Here is a 22,549-nt window from a genome sequence, read left to right on the forward strand (position 1 = left end):
TTTTTTTTTTTTTTTTTTTTGCCTCAGGGAATATTTGTGAAAAAAGAGGATAACAGAGATTTAACATTTTCATCTAAGTAATGAGTCTGTGCTGGATGTAGTATGCTCTATCAGTCTGCCAATTTCTAATGTGCAGTCAGTAAAATGAAGAATCAAAACAAATCTCAACAACCTCAAAACTCTATTACAGTTTCGATCATTCAGTTATTTCACATTCTATCACGTTTATATTTTGTCTACCAGTTAATAAAATTTGTGGTGATAACTTAGATTGACAGTTAGAGCGCCTGTATTTTTTTTCCCCCAGTTGCAATTCAGGACTCTTTGGACCAGTTATTTAATCTATTTCTACCTTCCACGTTTCTGTTGTAGAGATAGTGAATTACAATTATAATCTCAAATGGGTTTGATAATAAATGAAATATTCTTATGCCTCCAAGGCACTCAGAAGATATGGATTATGCCATTTGAACACAGTTATATTATATTGAATCATTGTTTTTATTCACATAAGTACTCAAATTAAAGAACTATTTTCCTCTTATAGTGTTGCCTGATGATTATCAGATCACATTCAAAATACATCTCATCCTCATTCAGTTCAAATCCAAACTTTTAACATTTCCCTTGAACTTCCTTTTCCTCTAATAATCCTGTGTTCTTAAAACATCACCATCCATCTAGTTATCCAGGTTTGAAACTCTTTTGTGACATTGGACTTCTCACTTTATTAAACCCTTTCTAGTTCATAAGTTATGAAGTTCTGTTGATTTTACATAAAATCTATTGCCACTGCCCATATTCTACCTTTGCTTTCTCTTGCTCAATAATATTTTACTGGTTTCTTTGCTCCTATCTGGTACCCCATTGTAAGCTAACTCTTGCAAAATCATTGTTTTTGAACATTCAGTGATACAAAAAATTTTTTAAAATGCCTACTAGGTAGCAAGTACTCTTCTGGACTCTGGAGACACATCATCAATCAATGTAAGATCTCTGCTCTTATAGAGTGTATAGTAGGAAGGGCACTAGAAATAATTAAACAGCCAATTAGTAAAAAGGGCTAATGCCTCATTCCCCTATTTAAGACTGCATTGCTTATTGTGGAATTAAAGTCTAAATTGCTTGGTAATTAAGTTCCTTTACAATCTCTTCTCTACCTTCATTTCTAGTTTCACCTTTTACTTCACCCTATTCCCATATCTCCTGTTTTTCAACTAATCAAGGAAGTGAAAGATGTCTACAAACAGAACTACAAAACACTGCTGAAATAAATCAGAAATGAAATGAATAAATGGAGAAACATTCCAAGCTCACAAACTGGAAGACTGATATCATTTAAATGGCCATACTGCCCAAAGTAATTTACAGACTCAATGATATTCCCATCAAATTACCAACCTCATTTTTCACAGAATTAGAAATAAACTATTCTAAAATTCATATGGAACCATAAAGAACCCAGATAGCCAAAGCAAGTGCAAGCAAAAAGAACAAAACTGTAGGTATCACATTATCCAACTTCAAACTATACTATAAAACAACAGTAACCAAAAGAGCAGGGTACTGGTACAAAAACAGGAAAATAGACCAATGGAAAATAATAGAGAATCCAGAAACAGCCACACACCCTAACCATCTGATCTCCGACAAAACTGACAAAACAAGCAATAGTGAAAGGACTCCCTATTCAACAAATGGTGCTGGGATAACTGGCTAGCCATATGCAGAAGAATGAAACTGGACTCCTACTTTTCACCATACACAAAAATTAACCCAAGATGCATTAAAGATTTAAATGTAAGAACTCAAACTATAAAAATCATAGAAGAAAACCTAGGAAATACCCTTCTTGACTTTAGCCTGGGCAAAGAATTTATGGCTCCTTTTCAATTTCTCTTGGTGACTCATAATTTCCTGAATATTACTTTACTTGTACCTTCCTCTCTTCTTTGGAAGACTGCCTTCTCATTACCTCTACTTGACAAAATCATATACTTTTAAAAAAAGCAGCTTAAATATCATCTCCATTGTAAATTCTCCTATGAATTTCTCTCTGTTTTAGGAAGTCTTGATTGTTTACTTTCTCCTCCCTTTATATCTCAATCAATTTTAGAACAGTTATGGTACAGTATTAATGTTGACAATATAGGTGTCTGTCTTCCATTCTAAAGTGGCCTTGAACTCAGGACTTAATGCTCAATTCTTCTCTGTAAGGTCGCTATCTAAGCACAGAGCTAGGCATAGAGTAGGTATTCAATTTTATATTTTCTGAATTGAATGTCAGAAGGAACACACACATATGAATGTTCTCTAAGAATAATTCCAGACCTACAAAAGATTTACTGAAATAACAGAATGGCAAATCAATAACTTTTAATCATAAATTACTTACATTATCAAAACTATTGTTGTGAAGACAGCAAAATTCAAATTTCAGCTCTACTACCTAGTAGTTGCATGATCTTAGGGAAGTTATTTTAGCTCTTTCAGTTTTGGCATATATAAAATGAGAATAATATCATGTACTACATAAAATTTTTGAAATAATCAGATGAGAAAATATATAATTAGCATAATGTTTGTCACTAAAATATTGATGTCCATCTACTTTCCTTTCCTTTTGTGCATAGGTATCTGCTTCTGTATTGTTATGTTTGCACACTATGTCACAAAAAGTTTTAAAAAATAGAGAATTTTTATACTTTATCGCAGATTGGTATTGACATGAAAATTATTTTATCATCTTTGGCTAAGTAAAGTAAAATTATTGCTAGTTACATGTTTCATATGATGCAGTAAACTTCCAGTTTTAGCACTAAAATTCTTGTGTCCCAGGCAAACTAGGATGATTGCTTACTCTATATTTTGCCTGCCCAGCACAGTACAGTTGAAGTTGTAAGATTAGAGTCACATAGCCTGATATTGGAGATGTTTTCCCCTTTGAACAAGTAACCTTTTATAACTCACTTTTCAACTCACTGTCTCTGTTTCCTCATTTGAATATTACATATTTCTCATTGGCACATTTTAATTTCCTTATTTGGTTATTATTATTGATTTTACTATATATAGGCATATTATTATAACCTCCTCCTTAGGGTGGTGAGATGAAAAGGATAATGTGCTTAAAACAGAGAATAGAACCCAATGCTGAACACTGAATCACCCAATAACTGCTAATTAAATGAATGGCTATATGTTGAGTATTATATGTCACCTTACTGACTAGATGTTGAATCCTAAGCTAAGAAGTGGCTTGCAGAGCTAATAAGGTTAATTAATAGAATGACTAGTGTTAGTAAATTTAGGAGCTTTCTGGATGGTCTCAAAGGTCCATTTAAATCATATATGCCTGAAATTGACAGGTTTGAAATTGCTTTAATGAACAAGATGGTTTCTCAGGTAGAGTAAAATACTTTAAAGACTATTTTCCTATTTTAAATAACATAATATATAGTTTCTTAACAATAACATCTGCTAAAAGTAGGTTCTTATTCTCATTAACAATCTGTGTTGTATCTTCTGCACTCTGTTTACAGATTTTTGCCTGTAACATACTTTATGGTTAATTTAGAATTGATGGTTCTAATCTTAGAGCTATTTGAAAACCCTCAGTTTATATAGTCAGATGATTTGATTCCATTTTCCCCTTAATTTAGGTCATTTGCTTTTAAAATTAAGTGATAAGCCAAATACCCTTGGAAAATACTGAAAAAAATACTTTAGTGATAAAAGAGCTGAGCAAAAATTAGGAGAGGTGATCTGCATTTATGAAAATAGTAACATTTCTTCATCTAGATTTGTTAGAGTAAATGAAAGGTGTGAGGCTAGAGAAACAAAACATGATTTTCCTGCCAGTTGCAGAGAGCAGTGGCATGCCATCTGCATCTGTTGACCTCAGTAATATTCAGTGATGTCCTTCTTCCTACTAGAAATTACCATATAGGCAAAAAGGTTTCTCCTTAACTAAAAGTGTCTTGTTAACAATGAAAGTTACTGCCAAATTTGCCTCATGTTGGATTGTTTTTACTATAAGATACTAACCATGCTGAAAATTTTAATAACAAATGAGTTTTAAGAAAGTCTTTCTTGATTTTGTATTACATTCACATTTAGAAAAGTAACAGTGATATACAAATTAAAAGCATATCTTTTGAAATTATTTGTGACTTTCTGCTTTCCCAAAATTATGAAGGAAGTGGTTATGTAATAATTAATAGTTGAATTACTATAGGTAGCAACAAAAAACACAGCAAGGAATTTTCACGTCTTAAAATACTGCATAATGTCTAAGTTCAAAACTAAATTAAATTACATGTCAAATAAATAATTATATGCTGCTTTAGTTCTTGGTTTTCTTCTTTAAAATCCATTTGTATAATTTAAAAATAGATACTACTCTAAATCAGCATGCAGGTAAGAATAACTTTTTATAAGTTCTTCAATATGTTAGGCACTGTTCTATGAGTTTTACATGTTTAAACTCATTTAATCCTCATATTGACCCTTGTGGCAAGTGTAATTATTAGCTCAATTAAACAGGTAAGGTTACTGATGCACTGAGAGTTTAAGCAACTTACCAAAGGACACACAGGGAGTAATTGGTAGTGCAAGGCTTAAAGCCAGGCAATCTGGCTCCAGAGTCTGAATGCTTGGCCATGTCCTTATACGGCAAAGTAATGTCTCCATTAGTAGTTTGAGGAGCATAAAGCGTTACCCCAAATCTCCATGTCTTATCCTAGAAACATCCTGGAAGGGTATTACGAACTAGGCACTGTGTTGCTCCCCAGGATATTTTGTTGAGAAATTCCAGGATTTTAAAGGCCTACAAAGCTGTAAAACGCTCTATACAAAGAGGAAATATGTACTAAGGGCACTAGCTGGAAAAACCTTCAGATTTTGCTTTCTCAAACATCAGTTTATGATAATAATCTTAAGGTTCCATTAAAAATAAATTTGTCTTATATTAATATTCTCAAATTTGGCTTAAAAAGACAAGGCTTAGCTGTTGAAATTTCAGCTATAAGAGGCATATATGAGAACATTTAAGAGCAGCAATGTGATATGGTTTTGCAAAAACTCTGGGGAAGACACTAGGGCAAGTGTTACATCCTGAATATTTTAAGAGAGTCCCTAAGCTTTTGGTAGAAAGCATCGTATTTTCCAGTAGTATTTCAAATGCTATGCTTTACTTCTGGCTTGAAAAATGTCTTATTATTAAATGAGTGTTCAAATATTTTGCTTTCTGCTCTTCTGTATCATTCACTGTCAAAAGAAAATTATCAGAAAATTTAAAAATAAAATAAACCCCTAAACAGAACATATTTCACGTATTCTAACTATGTAGGTAATTTACAGAGTGATTTTAATTATAATGGCAAAATATTTGTTAAATAGTCATACATATGACATAATTAAACCACCAACTACTTTCCTTCCCTCTACCCCCAATGCATCAGGCAAGTTACTATTTATTTCTTAATCTTTTCTGCAACTCTTCCAAGATATTTAATTTTTAAAAAGTTCAGCTTTGATAAATGCACTCTCTGTTAAGACCTCTGTGAACAGAAATATGAAAAGCCAACATGGTGTCATAGGGCAGCTTCCACTGTGATTTGTCCTACAAAGCAAAACAATGAAGCCTGAGCCAATGCATGTTTCACAGCAGGGCTGGTCTGTCTCCATGTTAGTTATATTCTTAAGTGGTCCAGCATCCCATGAGGGCATGTATGCTATCCTGTGTGGATCCACATGGTTCTCTGGAAAGGAAGAGCCAGCTGAGCAGCTTAGTTTCCTATTATGTTCCCAATTAAGGTGAAAACTCACAAAACAATCCAATGAGCACATATAGTGAATACTGATTACATGGAGACTCAAGTTACTTAGAAAACCATGTAAGGATTTTCAGAATTTTTCTTTGTAAGAAGAAAATGATTCTCAAATGCATCTTTTGAAAGTGCTGATAGTTTCTTTGAATAGGACCAAAATAAATGGCACAATCTGTAATAATAAAACATGAAGATCTCTAGGGAGTAGGTATGTTCTCAATGGAGAATTTAAATAGCCATGTATGTGTGTGTGTGTGTGTGTGTGTGTGTGTATATATATATATATATATATAAAATATCTGTTTTTAAGATTCAAACTTATTCAAATGATATTAAGATAAAAGAAACATTTATGCTAATAGGAAGTCTTAGTTAAGGCCAAAGGCTAGAACTATTTAAAAATTCTGAAAATAGAGAAGTTAAAAAGAACTACTAAAAAATCTAGAGATTACTTAAAGGCTCTTTTAAGATTTTCATGTCTTTCTGGCAGGAAAAAAATAATTTTCTTTGTACTGCTCAAGAGCTTGATATCAAGTGCATCATGCAGTTATTTTTTTAAATGCACTGCCAGTCTTACATAAAGATGATGCTCACTTATGTCAGTTAAGCCTAACTTTATATATAGAACACTGAATTCTTTAGAACCAGGAGTTCTTTGTGTGTGAACTTTAGGGTGTCCAGAGACCTCCTAAAATTGTATGTAAACACTTACATACATGATCACATGTCCATTTTCTTGGGGAAAAGAGTGAAGCCTTCATTGGATTTTCAAAATCAGGGTTGGCGAGGAAGGTTAAATAACTGCTGAGTTTTCACCTGGTTTATAATGAGGAGTCTTATTTTTGGCCAAGAAATAAAGTATAAAATCCAAAAAGAATCTGAGTTCATGACCACAGTATCATAATCATCAGTCCACAGGAGCCTTTAAACTCATAAACTCTGCAATAAAGTTTTTATAAACTGAATGTTATTTGAAGGTTTAAATTATACCTTCCATTTTATATATGTTCCCATCCTGATTTTTCTTATTCCAATTGATACCTTGAACTTGCCTTCCTTAAACTCTATATCATTTTGTAACTTACCGTGTATTTCTCCTCAAGTAAAGCAAAGAACCAAAGGATGATGTACATGCTCTTTGGAACCCACTGACTTTAAGCAAGAGTGAGCCACCGGCATGCAACCTCGACATTATCTGGTTAGCTCCCTTTGCATTTGTTGTAGAGTATATCCTAAACAGACATTTTAAAATAATCCTCTAACCTAACACCAACAGCGTTGCAAATATTTTAGAGGGGTTGTTTGGGGTTGTGTAACTAGAACGCAATCACTGATGTCACTCTCCTTTGTGCTTTGGTTTGCCGGTGTGTTCTGTTTGTCATTCCACCAGTGATCTTATCTTCTCTATCTTCTCCCCACCCCTGAAATAGCAATAATGTTGGTCTCTCTTCCACACCTGGCTCAGAATCTCCATCCTAGTTTTATAACAGCTGCCGTCTGCAATGTTTTCTTCTGAAGCCTGCAGCTGCACAAATTTTAGAGGAGAGTTCTCTAGGGAGAACTGTGCAAGATGGGTGTTAAGTAAGGCCTGTATTGGTGTTTTTGATATCATCTAAATGGCAAGGAATAAAGAAACTAGGAGTTAGTAATCCAGATAAATACTTCATTTTTATTATATTTTATATTTTGAATGATTTATTCAGGATTTTACTTTGCATATTTAATCTAGCTTTTCTGATTTCCTTTATAAGTAGTTTTGGTTTAAGTGTGTACACACACTCACACATACATCATCTAGGGTAATTAGCAGCATTCTCAACTGCAGAAATGTCTAAAATATGTACCCTTCAATTAAAAAAGAAAATCCCCCCATTAAAAGTCTCTTACTTAAAAAGTATGCCACTGTATCTTATGTTGTATAAACTTATTACAACAAAATATTGTTAAATACAAAATATATGCTAAAGAAAACTGCTTAAATATAATTGGAAGAATTTAGCCAACAGATATTGTTCTGTCATAAGTAATTATTTTTGAAATGCCAAATTGTGAATCTAAAGAAAAGGTACTAACTTTTTAAAGAATGTCTAAAAATATGAAGAAATAAAATGATCCACTTTGATTTTTCTGAAGTACAATTTGATCATATTTAAAATGCAGATACTTTTCCACTGTTGACTTTCCTTGGCATATGGAGTTTATGCCAATTTTCCTTAGCTCAGTGTACATTTCCCCAAAGTCTGCCACCCAGTCTTATATATTTGCATTACTACTTTTCTACAGTCCTCTATATGCATCAAAACTTGATATTATTATATGCATCAGATCCTAGATTTTCTATAGCTTCAAATGTATTTATCATTCCAGGCTCATTTGCAACATCTAAGCTATATACTTTCTGAATAAAAATATTTTTTTGACTGGATAATAGTGAATGCAATATTTTCCCTGACTTCAGCCCAGATAGGATTTCNTCTTTAGAACCAGGAGTTCTTTGTGTGTGAACTTTAGGGTGTCCAGAGACCTCCTAAAATTGTATGTAAACACTTACATACATGATCACATGTCCATTTTCTTGGGGAAAAGAGTGAAGCCTTCATTGGATTTTCAAAATCAGGGTTGGCGAGGAAGGTTAAATAACTGCTGAGTTTTCACCTGGTTTATAATGAGGAGTCTTATTTTGGCCAAGAAATAAAGTATAAAATCCAAAAGAATCTGAGTTCATGACCACAGTATCATAATCATCAGTCCACAGGAGCCTTTAAACTCATAAACTCTGCAATAAAGTTTTATAAACTGAATGTTATTTGAAGGTTTAAATTATACCTTCCATTTTATATATGTTCCCATCCTGATTTTCTTATTCCAATTGATACCTTGAACTTGCCTTCCTTAAACTCTATATCATTTTGTAACTTACCGTGTATTTCTCCTCAAGTAAAGCAAAGAACCAAAGGATGATGTACATGCTCTTTGGAACCCACTGACTTTAAGCAAGAGTGAGCCACCGGCATGCAACCTCGACATTATCTGGTTAGCTCCCTTTGCATTTGTTGTAGAGTATATCCTAAACAGACATTTTAAAATAATCCTCTAACCTAACACCAACAGCGTTGCAAATATTTTAGAGGGGTTGTTTGGGGTTGTGTAACTAGAACGCAATCACTGATGTCACTCTCCTTTGTGCTTTGGTTTGCCGGTGTGTTCTGTTTGTCATTCCACCAGTGATCTTATCTTCTCTATCTTCTCCCCACCCCTGAAATAGCAATAATGTTGGTCTCTCTTCCACACCTGGCTCAGAATCTCCATCCTAGTTTTATAACAGCTGCCGTCTGCAATGTTTTCTTCTGAAGCCTGCAGCTGCACAAATTTTAGAGGAGAGTTCTCTAGGGAGAACTGTGCAAGATGGGTGTTAAGTAAGGCCTGTATTGGTGTTTTGATATCATCTAAATGGCAAGGAATAAAGAAACTAGGAGTTAGTAATCCAGATAAATACTTCATTTTATTATATTTTATATTTTGAATGATTTATTCAGGATTTTACTTTGCATATTTAATCTAGCTTTTCTGATTTCCTTTATAAGTAGTTTTGGTTTAAGTGTGTACACACACTCACACATACATCATCTAGGGTAATTAGCAGCATTCTCAACTGCAGAAATGTCTAAAATATGTACCCTTCAATTAAAAAAGAAAATCCCCCCATTAAAAGTCTCTTACTTAAAAGTATGCCACTGTATCTTATGTTGTATAAACTTATTACAACAAAATATTGTTAAATACAAAATATATGCTAAAGAAAACTGCTTAAATATAATTGGAAGAATTTAGCCAACAGATATTGTTCTGTCATAAGTAATTATTTTGAAATGCCAAATTGTGAATCTAAAGAAAAGGTACTAACTTTTAAAGAATGTCTAAAATATGAAGAAATAAAATGATCCACTTTGATTTTCTGAAGTACAATTTGATCATATTTAAAATGCAGATACTTTTCCACTGTTGACTTTCCTTGGCATATGGAGTTTATGCCAATTTTCCTTAGCTCAGTGTACATTTCCCCAAAGTCTGCCACCCAGTCTTATATATTTGCATTACTACTTTTCTACAGTCCTCTATATGCATCAAAACTTGATATTATTATATGCATCAGATCCTAGATTTTCTATAGCTTCAAATGTATTTATCATTCCAGGCTCATTTGCAACATCTAAGCTATATACTTTCTGAATAAAAATATTTTTTTGACTGGATAATAGTGAATGCAATATTTTCCCTGACTTCAGCCCAGATAGGATTTCACATGAAATATGGAAAGGAAAATATTGATAAACATTGTTAGTTGACTGTAAAGACATTTTAATGTTGGCTCAGGACTGCATGTCCTTTGCTATAGAAATGAAATTATTGGATATGTGGTTTACAGAAATCTGGGTTGTTAATCCATTTTCTAACATGGCTACTCAGAGGATGTGTAGCAGTGAGGATGTCAAAATGTTTGGTATTTGAGTATAAAGCTCATCCAAATCTCTTTCCAACGGATAAATAAATAAATAATATTAAACATTATTCTTAATTATAGACTCAGTAATTGCATTTTTTTTTTTTTTTTTTTTTTTTTTTTTTTTTTTTTTTTTTTTTTTTTTTTTNGCCACCTCACCCGGCTAGTTTTTTGTATTTTTTAGTAGAGACGGGGTTTCACCATGTTAGCCAGGATGGTCTCGATCTTCTGACCTCGTGATCCGCCCGTCTCGGCCTCCCAAAGTGCTGGGATTACAGGCTTGAGCCACCGCGCCCGGCCGCAAATATAGTTTTTGAATACACATGTGTTCACAATTTTCCTGTTATCTGATTCAGAGTGGCAGAGAGGAAGTCTCACGCTATCTTTGCCATTTCCTTTGCACCTAACACAAATCATAGAATGAAGAGAAACTCAGGTAAAAATGTCAAAAGAGGTGCTACACATACAGCATTGCACGTAAAGCACAGGCAGGTAAACAGAGAGGGTACCTCAGAGAACATTTCTTCAATAACTAAAGAACTGCTACGATTAACCACGAAGGAAGTATTAGGGAGATATTCAACACTGATTTTATTCCCTCACAACTTATTTCCAAATCCCACATGTTGCCTATTTCCTAGTTCTCTTTTTTATAGACTTCTCTTACAATTGACAAAACTTGTTAGTTTAAGGTATACATTTGAGGTATACATACCCATATATATATGAGTAACTTCAATATATATATATATATGGGTTACTTCATTAGTAAAAAAAATTATCAAGTCTCACAACTGGTAGAAAACTGACAGAAAAACGTAGGCTAAAATTTTGTTGATACAAACACATTCAACCTTAAGATGTGATTTGCTGAGTGATTAGCAGATAATAAACATGCCTTTACATCTTATAGGTAGGTCTAATTTTTGAGACACATTGTAATGGTTGCATTTTATGTAGATTTAAAACACCATATGATGTCAGATGGTTACTGCTAAGAAGTGACAGAGAAAAGTGAATTCATGAAATTTCTATGCGTTATCCATCACTATTAATGTAGAATTTTATTTTTAATGCTTTATTTTTCTCCTATCATTTGTGTATGGCAAACATCAAACTGCCAAAAATATAGTGGATTTGGGGAGAGGTGAAATCTGTCATAATGTGATCCACCAGTCTGAGACTATGTATACTCAATACTCTATGGCATATAAAAATATTCTAAAACACTTTCAAATATTGTTTGACCACATAATTAAGTTAAAGAAATAACTACATGCAGCAAAGAGAGCAAGCTTATTATTTTAGAGAATATGTCTGATAACTTATTTAAAAGAGGGACACATTCTTTTCAAGGAGGTAGAATTTGATTTAAATAGTAATAAATATAGTGGAGGAAGACTTTCCTTTAAAAATATAATTTTGGAGTTACATCATTTCTAATTTCTCTTCTCCTTCCCCATTCTCTTCTTTCCTTTATCCTCCCCTCTCTTTTTCCTTCCCTTCCTCTCCTCTCCTGTGATTTCCTTCTTTTCTTTTTGGAGAAAAAAGAAAACGAAGTTTTACTTTTGTTGCCCAGACTGGAGTGCAGTGGCACCATCTCGGCTCACTGCAGCCTCTACCTCCTGGGATAAAGCGATTCTCCTGCCTCAGCCTCCTAAGTAGCTGGGATTACAGGTGCCCGCCACCATGCCCGGCTAATTTTTTGTATTTTTAGTAGAGATGGCATGTCACCATGTTGGCCAGGCTGGTCTCTAACTCCTGACCTCAGGTGATCTACCTGCCTTGGCCTCCCAAAAGTGCTGGGAAAACAGGCGTGAACCACTGAACCTGGCCTTCTGTGATTTCTTCCTGGATCGGGTGACTACTACACAAATGCGTTCCACTAATTGTGTTGATATACTTGCCATTCAATTTTCAGCTAATACTTCCTGGTGTTTTTCTCCATCTGAAACTAAGAAGAATAACCCTTTACTTTGACCTTTTTAGAAATGAGAAACCTATAAACAGTTGACAATTGTTGCATAAATACTAATTTCAGGCTTGTCTGCTTTCTGGGTCTCATGATTCGATGAATCTGTTATTATTCTGGTTAGTGTAAAAGTAAGTACTGTAGAAATATTGCTCTTTAAGAGCACAGTGTGATGTGAAGCAAAAAACTATTATATATAAGACATAGTCACGTATCTCTTTTAAATTTGATTATGATAAGTAATTGGGAGCTAAATTAGCACTAGAACAGGTGTTTACATTTCTTGACTGATAGAGAAAATGTCTTATGCAACCCTTAAAGTCGTGTGACAGATAATCAACTGGTAGAAAGTGAGTTTACTGCTGCCCAGTGGGCACCAACCTGCAGCTGAGTGTTTCAAGTGTCATGGTATGGGCCATGGGAGAAACCGCTTGCTGCCTTCAAATTGATGTCTGAAACCTGAAGGGTATTAATTCAGCTATTAGATGGCAAAGAAATACTTCAGTTTTTTTTAAAAAAAATATATAAAATAATAAAAACTTCTCATGATTACAGCTTCATTCCTCTTTACACAAAATTTAAAAAAAAATCTTGGGAAATAAGCTATAGTTGAACAAGAAAGGATTAAAAAAACTTCTGAAATAGTAGCAGTCATTACCAAAAAAGTATCACACAAAATGTACAGAGATGACTTATCAAAATGATACAAGCCAGGAAAAGTGAGTTGAGTTAATTTCAGTTTGTGGAAACAGGGACAAGTTTAGATCTACAAATTTTTTATGAAGCAATTTTGTTACACCTGATTTGTACGTAAGTCATGAAAACTGAACTGAGTTTTCTCTCCTATGAAAGCTCGAGGCAAATTTGGCTTAAAGCCTAGAAGAGTAGAGTGCTAGAATGTTCTCTTAGATCCCTCTGTGGAAAGTTGTTTCTGTACGTGTTAAAGAACAGTCATCTTGCTTCTGTCATTCTCAGTAGCTAAATGACAAAGGTTTTTTGTTTTCTAACAGTGATATTGAATAATTCAAGTCACTACTAAACTTCCTAATGTCATTTCTGCCAAACATATCTGACTTGACCAAGATTTGTCATTAAGAGTTAAGGGTTAGGCCATTAAACTCTACGCAACCTGCTCATCTTCTAAATTCCAATCACTGAGATATTAATTATATTTGAAAGCTACATGTTTATATTTGCAGTTAACTCTGAGAGCTTGGCTTATATAGTTTTTTTTTTTTCTAATCCTTTGCAACAACATCATCAACAACAAAATTTCTGTACAATTGTTATCATTTCTGTCTCTAAGGAGAAAAAGGGCAATATAACACCCAATAAAGTGAAAATTTATAATCTTTTAACTTGTGTAATTTTGGTTTCTGCTTTTTCAGTGGTATTCTTGGCCACAAAGTATCTAACCACATCAATAAATTATCCAGTGATGAAGCTAAATGACATCAAAGCATATTTATATGTTTTAATTAAGTAGAAAAGAGTAATTGAAAGGCAAAGGAAAAATATCAGTATATAATGGTCTTAAGATTTGTTAGTATAATTATGCTAACAAGGACAAGAAATGTGCATTGGTGGGATTTTTGCTTTTATTGGATTTCCCAGTTTTTTCAAGTGTTCAAATTACATAGCAGGCTGGGTCAGCTCTCCTGAATACATTGATGTCATTACAATAATTTTTTTAGCATTATTATTAGTTATAATAAAAATCAAAAGAATTATGATTTTAAAACTCCAAGAATCAACATTCAAATTCTGTTTTCCTATGACACATATAAAATGTAAAGTAAGATGGCATCCTTTAGGTACAACGAAGAAAGGCAGCTAGATATTTTACTAAATGTCAGGGAAGAAACAAATTGTAATTACAATCATGCCATGTAAAACCTGCAAAATGTTTTCGTAAATTTGAAATTGCATTTTTAAATGCTCAGTATCCTATGTTTTGTTTCTCTCAATAAAATACAGCTTTGGTCAGATCGGCATTTTAGGGAAAATGCATATTAATTTTATTGTAAAAAATGTCTTTCAGATTGCTACTTTCTGGTTTCTTCAAATCATTTTCTTCTCTACTGAAAGGATACTTTAATTAAGTCTCTATCAACTCTATGAAATTACTCTTTCTGTCAAGAACACTTAGTTTTAATTCACTTTTCTGGCCAATTCCAAGTGGCAAAGTGAAGTCCATCCTTGTTTATTCTTGAGTTACACATTTTGGATCTGAAGCTCTAATTCTAATTCTCTAATTTTTCAGAAGAGGAGGCAGCACTACGCAAATTGGGTGCTCAGAGTCCAAATCCTTCTTCCTTTGTGCCATTATCACAGCATTTGGTATTATGAATATGGTTCCAGCATTTAAGCAGTCACTTATATTTATTTTCCACAATAAATTTAAAAAATACTCATTTTGTATTTGGGGCCTATCAACTATGACCACAGTCCTACTGATGTATACGGTGGCAGAAAACTTCACCTGAAATACCTACCAGCAGGAATCCTGGGGGGCAAAGATCCTCCCCCTGGCACTGGATGCGGGGCCTGGATGCTATTTAAAAACCCTGCCCTCAGGAAGCTGGGGCAAAACGCCTCCACCCCAATGGCCGGGAAGGATCCTTTTAAGAGATAAAAATTGACATTAATCAAAGTCTTCTTTATGGAAAAGCATTGATCATTTACATGGAATAAAACCCCAAATCAACAAAGACATCAAATTTTACAAAGAAGTTATAAAATTAAAGGGACAGAATACATTTTTACTCATAAATTTATAAAATCAACTTAGTGTCTTGAAAAGAAAGCTACTGAACTAGTTACAATTAAAGAGGGTTAGAAGCATCAGAGTGCTAGATAAAAGTACTAAACCTACATTTAGAACATAAAGCTGTGCTATGGAATAAGAAAACGGATATAAATGCTAGTCATTGATGCTGTTTATTTGCAGAATTCACGCCCACATGAGTTACAGGCATGCAGAAAATAGCCACGATAAGATCTGATATATGCTGCATCAACAGGAGCAGTGCTTTACTTTAGGTCTATCTCTATTTGTGTTTAAAATAAGGAAAACTTTTACATCAAGCAGTAATTACATATTTTTGCAACAGGGACAAGAACATTGATGTACGCAATTATTAATTTGTTATACTTTTCCATTAGGGACAAGACACGAGAGTTTGCAAAGGTAAAACCACATGCTTTTCATTTTAACCAGGATATTTTAAAGTAAAGAAAAAGTAAGCGGCTTGGAAATTTATCCATAAAATTATACAATGAATCATAGAATAAAAGAATGTCAGAACTAAATAACAGTGTGGAAATCATCTAGTTAAAAACATTCATTTTAGATCAACAAACTGAGGCCTAAGGAGGGGAGTCACTACCACGTGGTTGGTAGACTACCAGGACAAACTGTTCCCACCCTAGACTAAAAATAAATCATGAATACATTCTTATTTGGGAAATTGTTATCCTCTGAATATGAGTTAGAAACTTTGCACTTTGGAATAGTAACATCATAATTTGGTGTCTTAATAACCTCAAGATCCTAAAATCACTCAGAAGAAAATTTAATACACTTGCAGTATCCGTGAATGGGCATCACTGGTAACTGATATGGCCAATGAAAGGTAAAAATTGCACTAGAGCCCCCCCAACCCATCCATCCAAACAAACAAACAAACAAACAAACAAAAAACCCAACAAGTTACACTGATGACTGTAAGGAATGTATTTCGTCCAGCCACTCTGAAATGCCTCAGGTTGCGTAGCTTCACATTTTGAATCCTGGGGTCTTTCCTTTCATGCTCAGATTTAGCAAGTCCTGTGTTTGTGAAGAGACCTCACTCTGTATCTTGACACAAATTCTCCACCAAAAATAAGTTAAAATTTGGTGCTTCTTTGAACTTGGGTCAGAATTAAAGGAACTTGGTGCACTATATATATCTTGCTTCCATGGAGAAAGTTATTGGTAAAGAAAAGTTCACATCTCTTAGATCTTCAGAAACGTTTTCATGAAAGAGCAAAGTTACAATGCGTATTTTAACAGGCGAGACCCATACAGTGTGCACTGGATTATAGAAAGCTTAGAAAAAAAAAATACAGTGAATAAACTAGTTTTGTTGTGGATTCTATGGGGCCTTAGTGAAAGGGTCCTGTCAGGAAGAGCTGGAGTCCCTTAAACATTAAGAGACAGGGCAAGAATGCCAAGTGGGAAGTCAGAAAGTGCTCCCAGGTAACTTACAAGGAGTAGTGAAACAAACTCCCTTGTGAGTGCATGGAATGTTTATCATTGAACACACAGCTAATATGTGTCTGTGTGCAATGTTTCCCACACAAGGTATTTTCCACATTGCAGTGTTTCATCATTGTCTGAGATAACACTCCTAATGAAAGTGCGTCATTGAATACCAAGTGGGGTGATCATATATTTATACAGCAGTCTTGCTTAAAGTTGCAAGACTAATGGTATTGTTAGAAAAGGAAAAATAATGACGAGTGCAGATTTTATTATATGCTGTGAAAAGCTAAAATAATGCAACTTTAGCTGATTATGGATTTATCAAAGCTAAGTAATAGGAAACTCATTTCAAGAATATTAGATCACAAAGAAAAATATTAACATAATCATGAAGAGCAAAGAAAAATGATATAAATGTGACATAAAATGATATAAAGGAAATTTGAAGAAAACAAAATATGTAGAGTAGTGGCTCTAAATAATGTTAATATGTTACACATTGAGATTTTATCTGAGTTTTTCCTGTTTTTGCCAACATTATCCAAACCATTAACTTAGAAAAGATGCCCATTATTTTAACTTTTTGAAAGAAACTTATACAAATATTATCTTATTACTATGATTGCATTGATTACTGTTTTTGTTGTTGTGACAGCCTGTCATAGTTAATAGCAACTTTCATTTTCCTAAACTTCCTGCATCATTCATAATAGCTCTGCTATGTTTCTTTAGCATGGGTAAAAAGGTCTTTTATCTATTGTGGCATCTCTTCCTTAAGGAACTGTCATTTTTCACAGCTGAAAAAAACAAACAAAATAGAAAGACTGGTGTACACGAATATATATTCAGGTGAGCTATTATGTGATAGTAATGCCTTGTCATTTTTCTCCTTAAGGTCAGTTATATCAACAGAGACTGCATGAAACACTAAAGTAAGTTTTCGCAATTTATTCAGGAGAAACAGCAATTCTTTGTTGTAATTCCCTTGTTTCTTAATCCACCAGGTGTTAAGTTTTGGGGTTTGATATAAATTAGTTTTAGTCTGGTTTTCCCAATTGCTTAAGTTGCTAACTCTCTCTGCCTGTTTTCTTTTAACTAATTGTGGAATTTATTATTCAATGATATTGTAGCTAAAAGGTAAATGAAATCTAAAATGTGTAGCAGGAGCAATGTCCACTTCCATGAATATTTTGTTTTTAGTTACATTCCGTGGAGTATTTGTGAATATAAATTAGATTTTATATGTAATAAGAGTATTCCTCTAGCCGTTATAAGTTCAAGATATAAAATGTGTCATTTCACATACACTTTTCTAAAACTCTGATTTTGATTCTCTCCTTAGTGCAGTGGTTCTCAACTTTTGTGGTAACTTTCCCAGTAGGGAGAGTCACAAATTAGGACTGAGGAAATGCATTCCCAGTATTTAGTGAGTGGAAGGCTCAAGTTGTTGAAATACGTGGTATACTCTCTGCAAAAACAAAACAAAACAAAACAAAGTCTCAAAATGCTACTAGTACCCACTGAGAAATACTGTATATGAGTAAAGAATTATTTATTATTGTTTTTTTAAAAGGTTGCTAGTTAATAGGTCATGTAATGAGACAGTGGGAAAAAAGTAGAAGCTGACATGGCCTGCATGCTTCCTTCTGGCTTGATCAACTGAGGAAACATTCTGATTACTCAGATGATCTGACAGTAAACTGGCCTACAGTATAACCAGTCTTCAAATCATCCTAAAATATATATATTTAACACTTAACTAGGGGTGTCCAATCTTTTGACTTCCATAGGATGCATTAGAAGAAGAATTGTCTAGGGCCACACATAAAATACACTAACACTAATGAGAGATGATGAGCTGAAAAGAAAAAAAATAATAATAATAAAAAGGAAAAAAATCATGATACAACCTCATAACATTTTAAGAAACTTTAGGAATTTGTGTTGGGTCACATTCAAAGCCATCCTGGGCCACATGAGGCTCCCAGGCCACAAGTTGGACAAGCTTGAGTTAAACTCTGGAAAACAAAATATCTTTTAAAATTTGATATTTTAGCAATCTCCCTTAAATAACTGTATGTTGTAAATTAAGGATCATTACATATTTGTATATGTAACAAACCTGTGCATGTATTCCTTAATCTAAAATAAAAGTTAAAATTACAAAAATGAAAAGAAATTTTCACATGTGCTTAACAAATCAGCTCTGAAGGCAAATTGTCCAAAAAAATGTGTGTAAAAGATAACAGGCTAACAATGAGCTTAAACTGTTTGTGCCTCAATTTCATCATCTGTAAATTGAAAATCATAACTGACTCTAATGGGCTGTTCATGAGAATTAAATGAAGCAAATGACTATAAATATAAACCATTGTTATTATTTAACAGTCTTAGCGTTTCTTTAAAAAGAAATCTTTAAGCATAAAATTGAAATAAATTGATAAAACTTCCTAATGCAGATTCCCTCACATACATATACAAACTCCTCATAGAAAATATTTCCTTCTTTGAAGATTACATATTAATAATTTACTTTTGATGGTAAAAAGTTTAATAATAAGGATAACATCTCTATAATATAAATGTTTGATATATGACTTCTTCAAATTGTTTTCATTAGGGTGCATTTTTGCAAATACCCATTAAGATCTATGAGTAGACAATAGATACACTGATTTAACAAAAGACAGAAAATTTAGAATTGGCAATTTGAAATACATGCACACATATATGTGTTTGAGGAGGTGCAGGAAGATTACTTGTTACTATGTTTGGTCCTCTTCTGTTACACCTTGTTCAGTAATGAGTTTACTTCATACTAGTGTTTTCCAAAACTGGGCAGGGGGGTATACCAACAGAGTGCATGGAAGATGGGCATTAGAAAGAAAATACTTAAAATTCCATTTATATTTATGCTTTTCCTCATCCTTTAGTAATTACTATGTTTATGTATTTTTATAAATACATATAATAGCATACTAGTTGGTACAAATAAATTATAAATAAAATATACTGATAATATCAGCTGTAAAACTTGCTAAAACATATTTATCGTTGGATGTGTGTGATCAGGGAATTTTGGTGATCACTTACCTAAGTAATAAAACAGTGAGAAAAATGCCAAAGTAAGAATAAAGCAAATCATTTACTTCAAGGGCTTGAACAATCAGGGTAAAGCTTTAATTTTACCTGGCCCAACACAATGATCCTAGAAGACCATGTTGCTTCTTACATAGTGGTGTTCAACCTTGGATATTCATTAGAAAATACATAATAAAGTCCCAAGTAACCAAATAGAATATGGAAAATCAATTTTTTCAACTCCTAAAATGAGTTATTCATCAATTACATTATGAAAATAAGGATGGTATCTAAAAAGAGGAGGCCACAGAAAATCACTGGGAGTACTCTTAAAATTACAGGTTCCACCCATATCATAGCAAACCTGGCCATAAATATGTAGCATTTTATGTATGTTGTGCCTGTTTGTAGTGTGATTATTACGTGAAATCAAGTATTAACATAAAATGAACTTCCAGTAAGACCTAGTTAAATTTTATACCAATAATATGTAAAGTGAATATTATTTTGAAATATTATTTCATCCTTTATTTTATATTTTGTATGTTTTATAATAAACACAAAACAATAATAAATATGGCAGAACATATATATGATTTACAAATGAGTATTCATACAGTGGAGAGTTTAATGTTTAATGATAGGAACATGAACAACAATTTGAAGAGGTGAAAATAGAGTGTATGCAGTCAGAAGTAAGAAAGTTTTCTTTCTTTTTTTTTTTCCTTTCTTTTCTTTTCTTTTTTTTTTTGAGACGGAGTCTCATTCTGTTGCCCAGGCTTGAGTGTAGTGGGGGTGATCTTGGCTCACTGCATTCTGCCTCCTGGGTTCAAGCGATTCTCCTACCTTAGCCTCCTGAGTTGCTGGGATTACAGGTGTCCGCCGCCATGTCTGGCTAATTTTTGTATTTTTAGTAGAGACAGAGTTTTACTATCTTGGCCAGGCTGGTCTCGAACTCCTGACCACAGGTGATCCGCCCACCTCGGCCTCCCAAACTGCCGGGATTGTAGGCATGCGCTGCCGCACCGTGCCCTTTCTTTATACTTGAGTATCCAGTATTGAGATCTGTAACTGGCACATAGTAGCCACTCCCTTACTGTGTTTTGGATGAACTATGGTACCTCTGAGCTACAGTAAGAATAACTTCAGAGTTTGAAGATAACCTAGTCTATTGAACCTAATGCAATGCCAAGGGCTACACTCCCTGAAGAATACTCATTCCTGAAACTTCAAACCTTATCTATCTATCTATCTATCTATCTATCTATCTATCTATCTATCTATCTATCATTCATCTATCCATCGATCTACATACCGACCTACCTACTATCTTCTTTCTCCTATCTAATTTCACTTATCCTTACTTTGTCAGACTGTGTGTTTCCTTCCACTCCTTGTGTAACTTCTATTTTCTTTCCTACATGCCTCTCTTTTTTTTTCTAGTTATAGTGATTTATAACATTGTACATTATTTCCTTCACTAACAGAAGTAAGACCATAAACCTGTTATGTTTGAGCAAATGCTTCTTTGTTTTCTGTGATGGTGGATGAGGTCAGAGATTCAGTAAGTCTAGATCGCCAGTGAGGAAAACCAATAACAATAAGAAACATGTAATGTAAAGCATTGGAAGAATGCATCTTTTACTCCATGGAGACCTTTATTTCGCATATCCTTAACTGATGACATGCAGTCTTGGACAGACTACACTGCTCTGCCTACTTTGGTAAATAAAGGATTATTACTGCCTCATTGTGATGCATGAGGTGGGACGGCTGGGAGTTCACTGTGGTCTCTTCTAATGTGACCAGAAGATGCCCAGATTTGGGTTTCAATAAATGCAAGTTGAGTGAGTGGATACATAAATGATCAAATAAAAAGTGACAAATTGCTACTTAAGCAAATACTTTGCTAGGATCTAAGGAAGTACACTGCCTGCTCAACTGCTTCCTAGGCCAAGAGCAACTTTCTATAGCTGGAAGGGAGCTACTTTTCAATTTGGCTTAGAATGTGAAAAAATAACTATTCATGAATAACTTACTAATTTATCCTTTTATCCATTCACTGACTTATTAATTTATTCCATAAATATTTATTGCCACATCTATTTTTTTTAACCTACGACACACATTTTTAATACAAAAAAATAGAAAATCAGATAATTTTTGATATGACAATATTATTTTCAGGGACTGATTCTGACTAATCCAAAGATGCAATCACAGAACTTTGTCCATTATCTAAATTCTTGTAACTGGACATGTCCCTACAACTACATTAGTATTTTCCTCTTTACCTGCACACTAACCCCAGTCCAGATTGTTCAGCACTAAATACAATTAAAGATAATATGACCGTTATTGTTTTATTTTAAACTTAAAAAAATCCTTCAGCCGGGCGCGGGTGGCTCACCCCTGTAATCCCCAGCCACTTTGGGAGGCTGAGGCGGGCGGATCACGAGGTGCAGGAGATCGGGAGCATCCTGGGTAACACAGTGAAACCCCGCTCTACCTAAACAATACCAAAAAATTAGCCGGGCGGGGTTAGTCCCAGCTACTAGGGAGGCTGAAGGCAGGAGAATGGCGGGGAACCCGGGAGGCGGAACTTGCAGTGAGCCCAGATCGCGCCACTGCACCTCCAGCCGGCTGGGCGGACAGAGGGAGACTCTCTCAAAAAAAAAAAAAAAAAAAAAAAAAAAAAATCCTTCAAGTAAAACTGTAATATGAATCCTTAGATAATCATCCCCTTGTTGTTCAATAGACACAGATAAATTGTATTGGAACAGAAAGTGTAGTTTCCTTGGCTAGATTTTTATGACGGTATTTCTTAGTTGCTTTACAAAAAATGTTCAATTCCCTGAGTTATTTTTAAGCCTTTTGGACTTGTAGACATGTGTATTCATAAAATTATGGTTGCTATA

The 22,549-nt window shown here is 33.9% G+C and overlaps 1 protein-coding gene across 3 annotated transcripts in view; it reads right to left on the bottom strand.

The window, feature by feature from the left end:
* EPHA6 (EPH receptor A6) overlaps positions 1 to 22,549 on the bottom strand; it is a 960,105-nt gene that overhangs the window by 142,152 nt on the left and 795,404 nt on the right. For all 3 annotated transcript variants that reach the window (XM_017889953.1, XM_017889956.1, XM_017889955.1), the window contains one exon: positions 14,800 to 14,925. In XM_017889953.1, coding sequence (XP_017745442.1) covers positions 14,800 to 14,925 — 126 coding nt within the window. The remainder of the gene's footprint in view (positions 1 to 14,799; positions 14,926 to 22,549) is intronic.

This window comes from Rhinopithecus bieti, unplaced genomic scaffold, assembly GCF_001698545.2.
Source record: "Rhinopithecus bieti isolate Rb0 unplaced genomic scaffold, ASM169854v2 scaffold_18644, whole genome shotgun sequence".
In the NCBI taxonomy this organism is placed as follows: domain Eukaryota; kingdom Metazoa; phylum Chordata; class Mammalia; order Primates; family Cercopithecidae; genus Rhinopithecus; species Rhinopithecus bieti.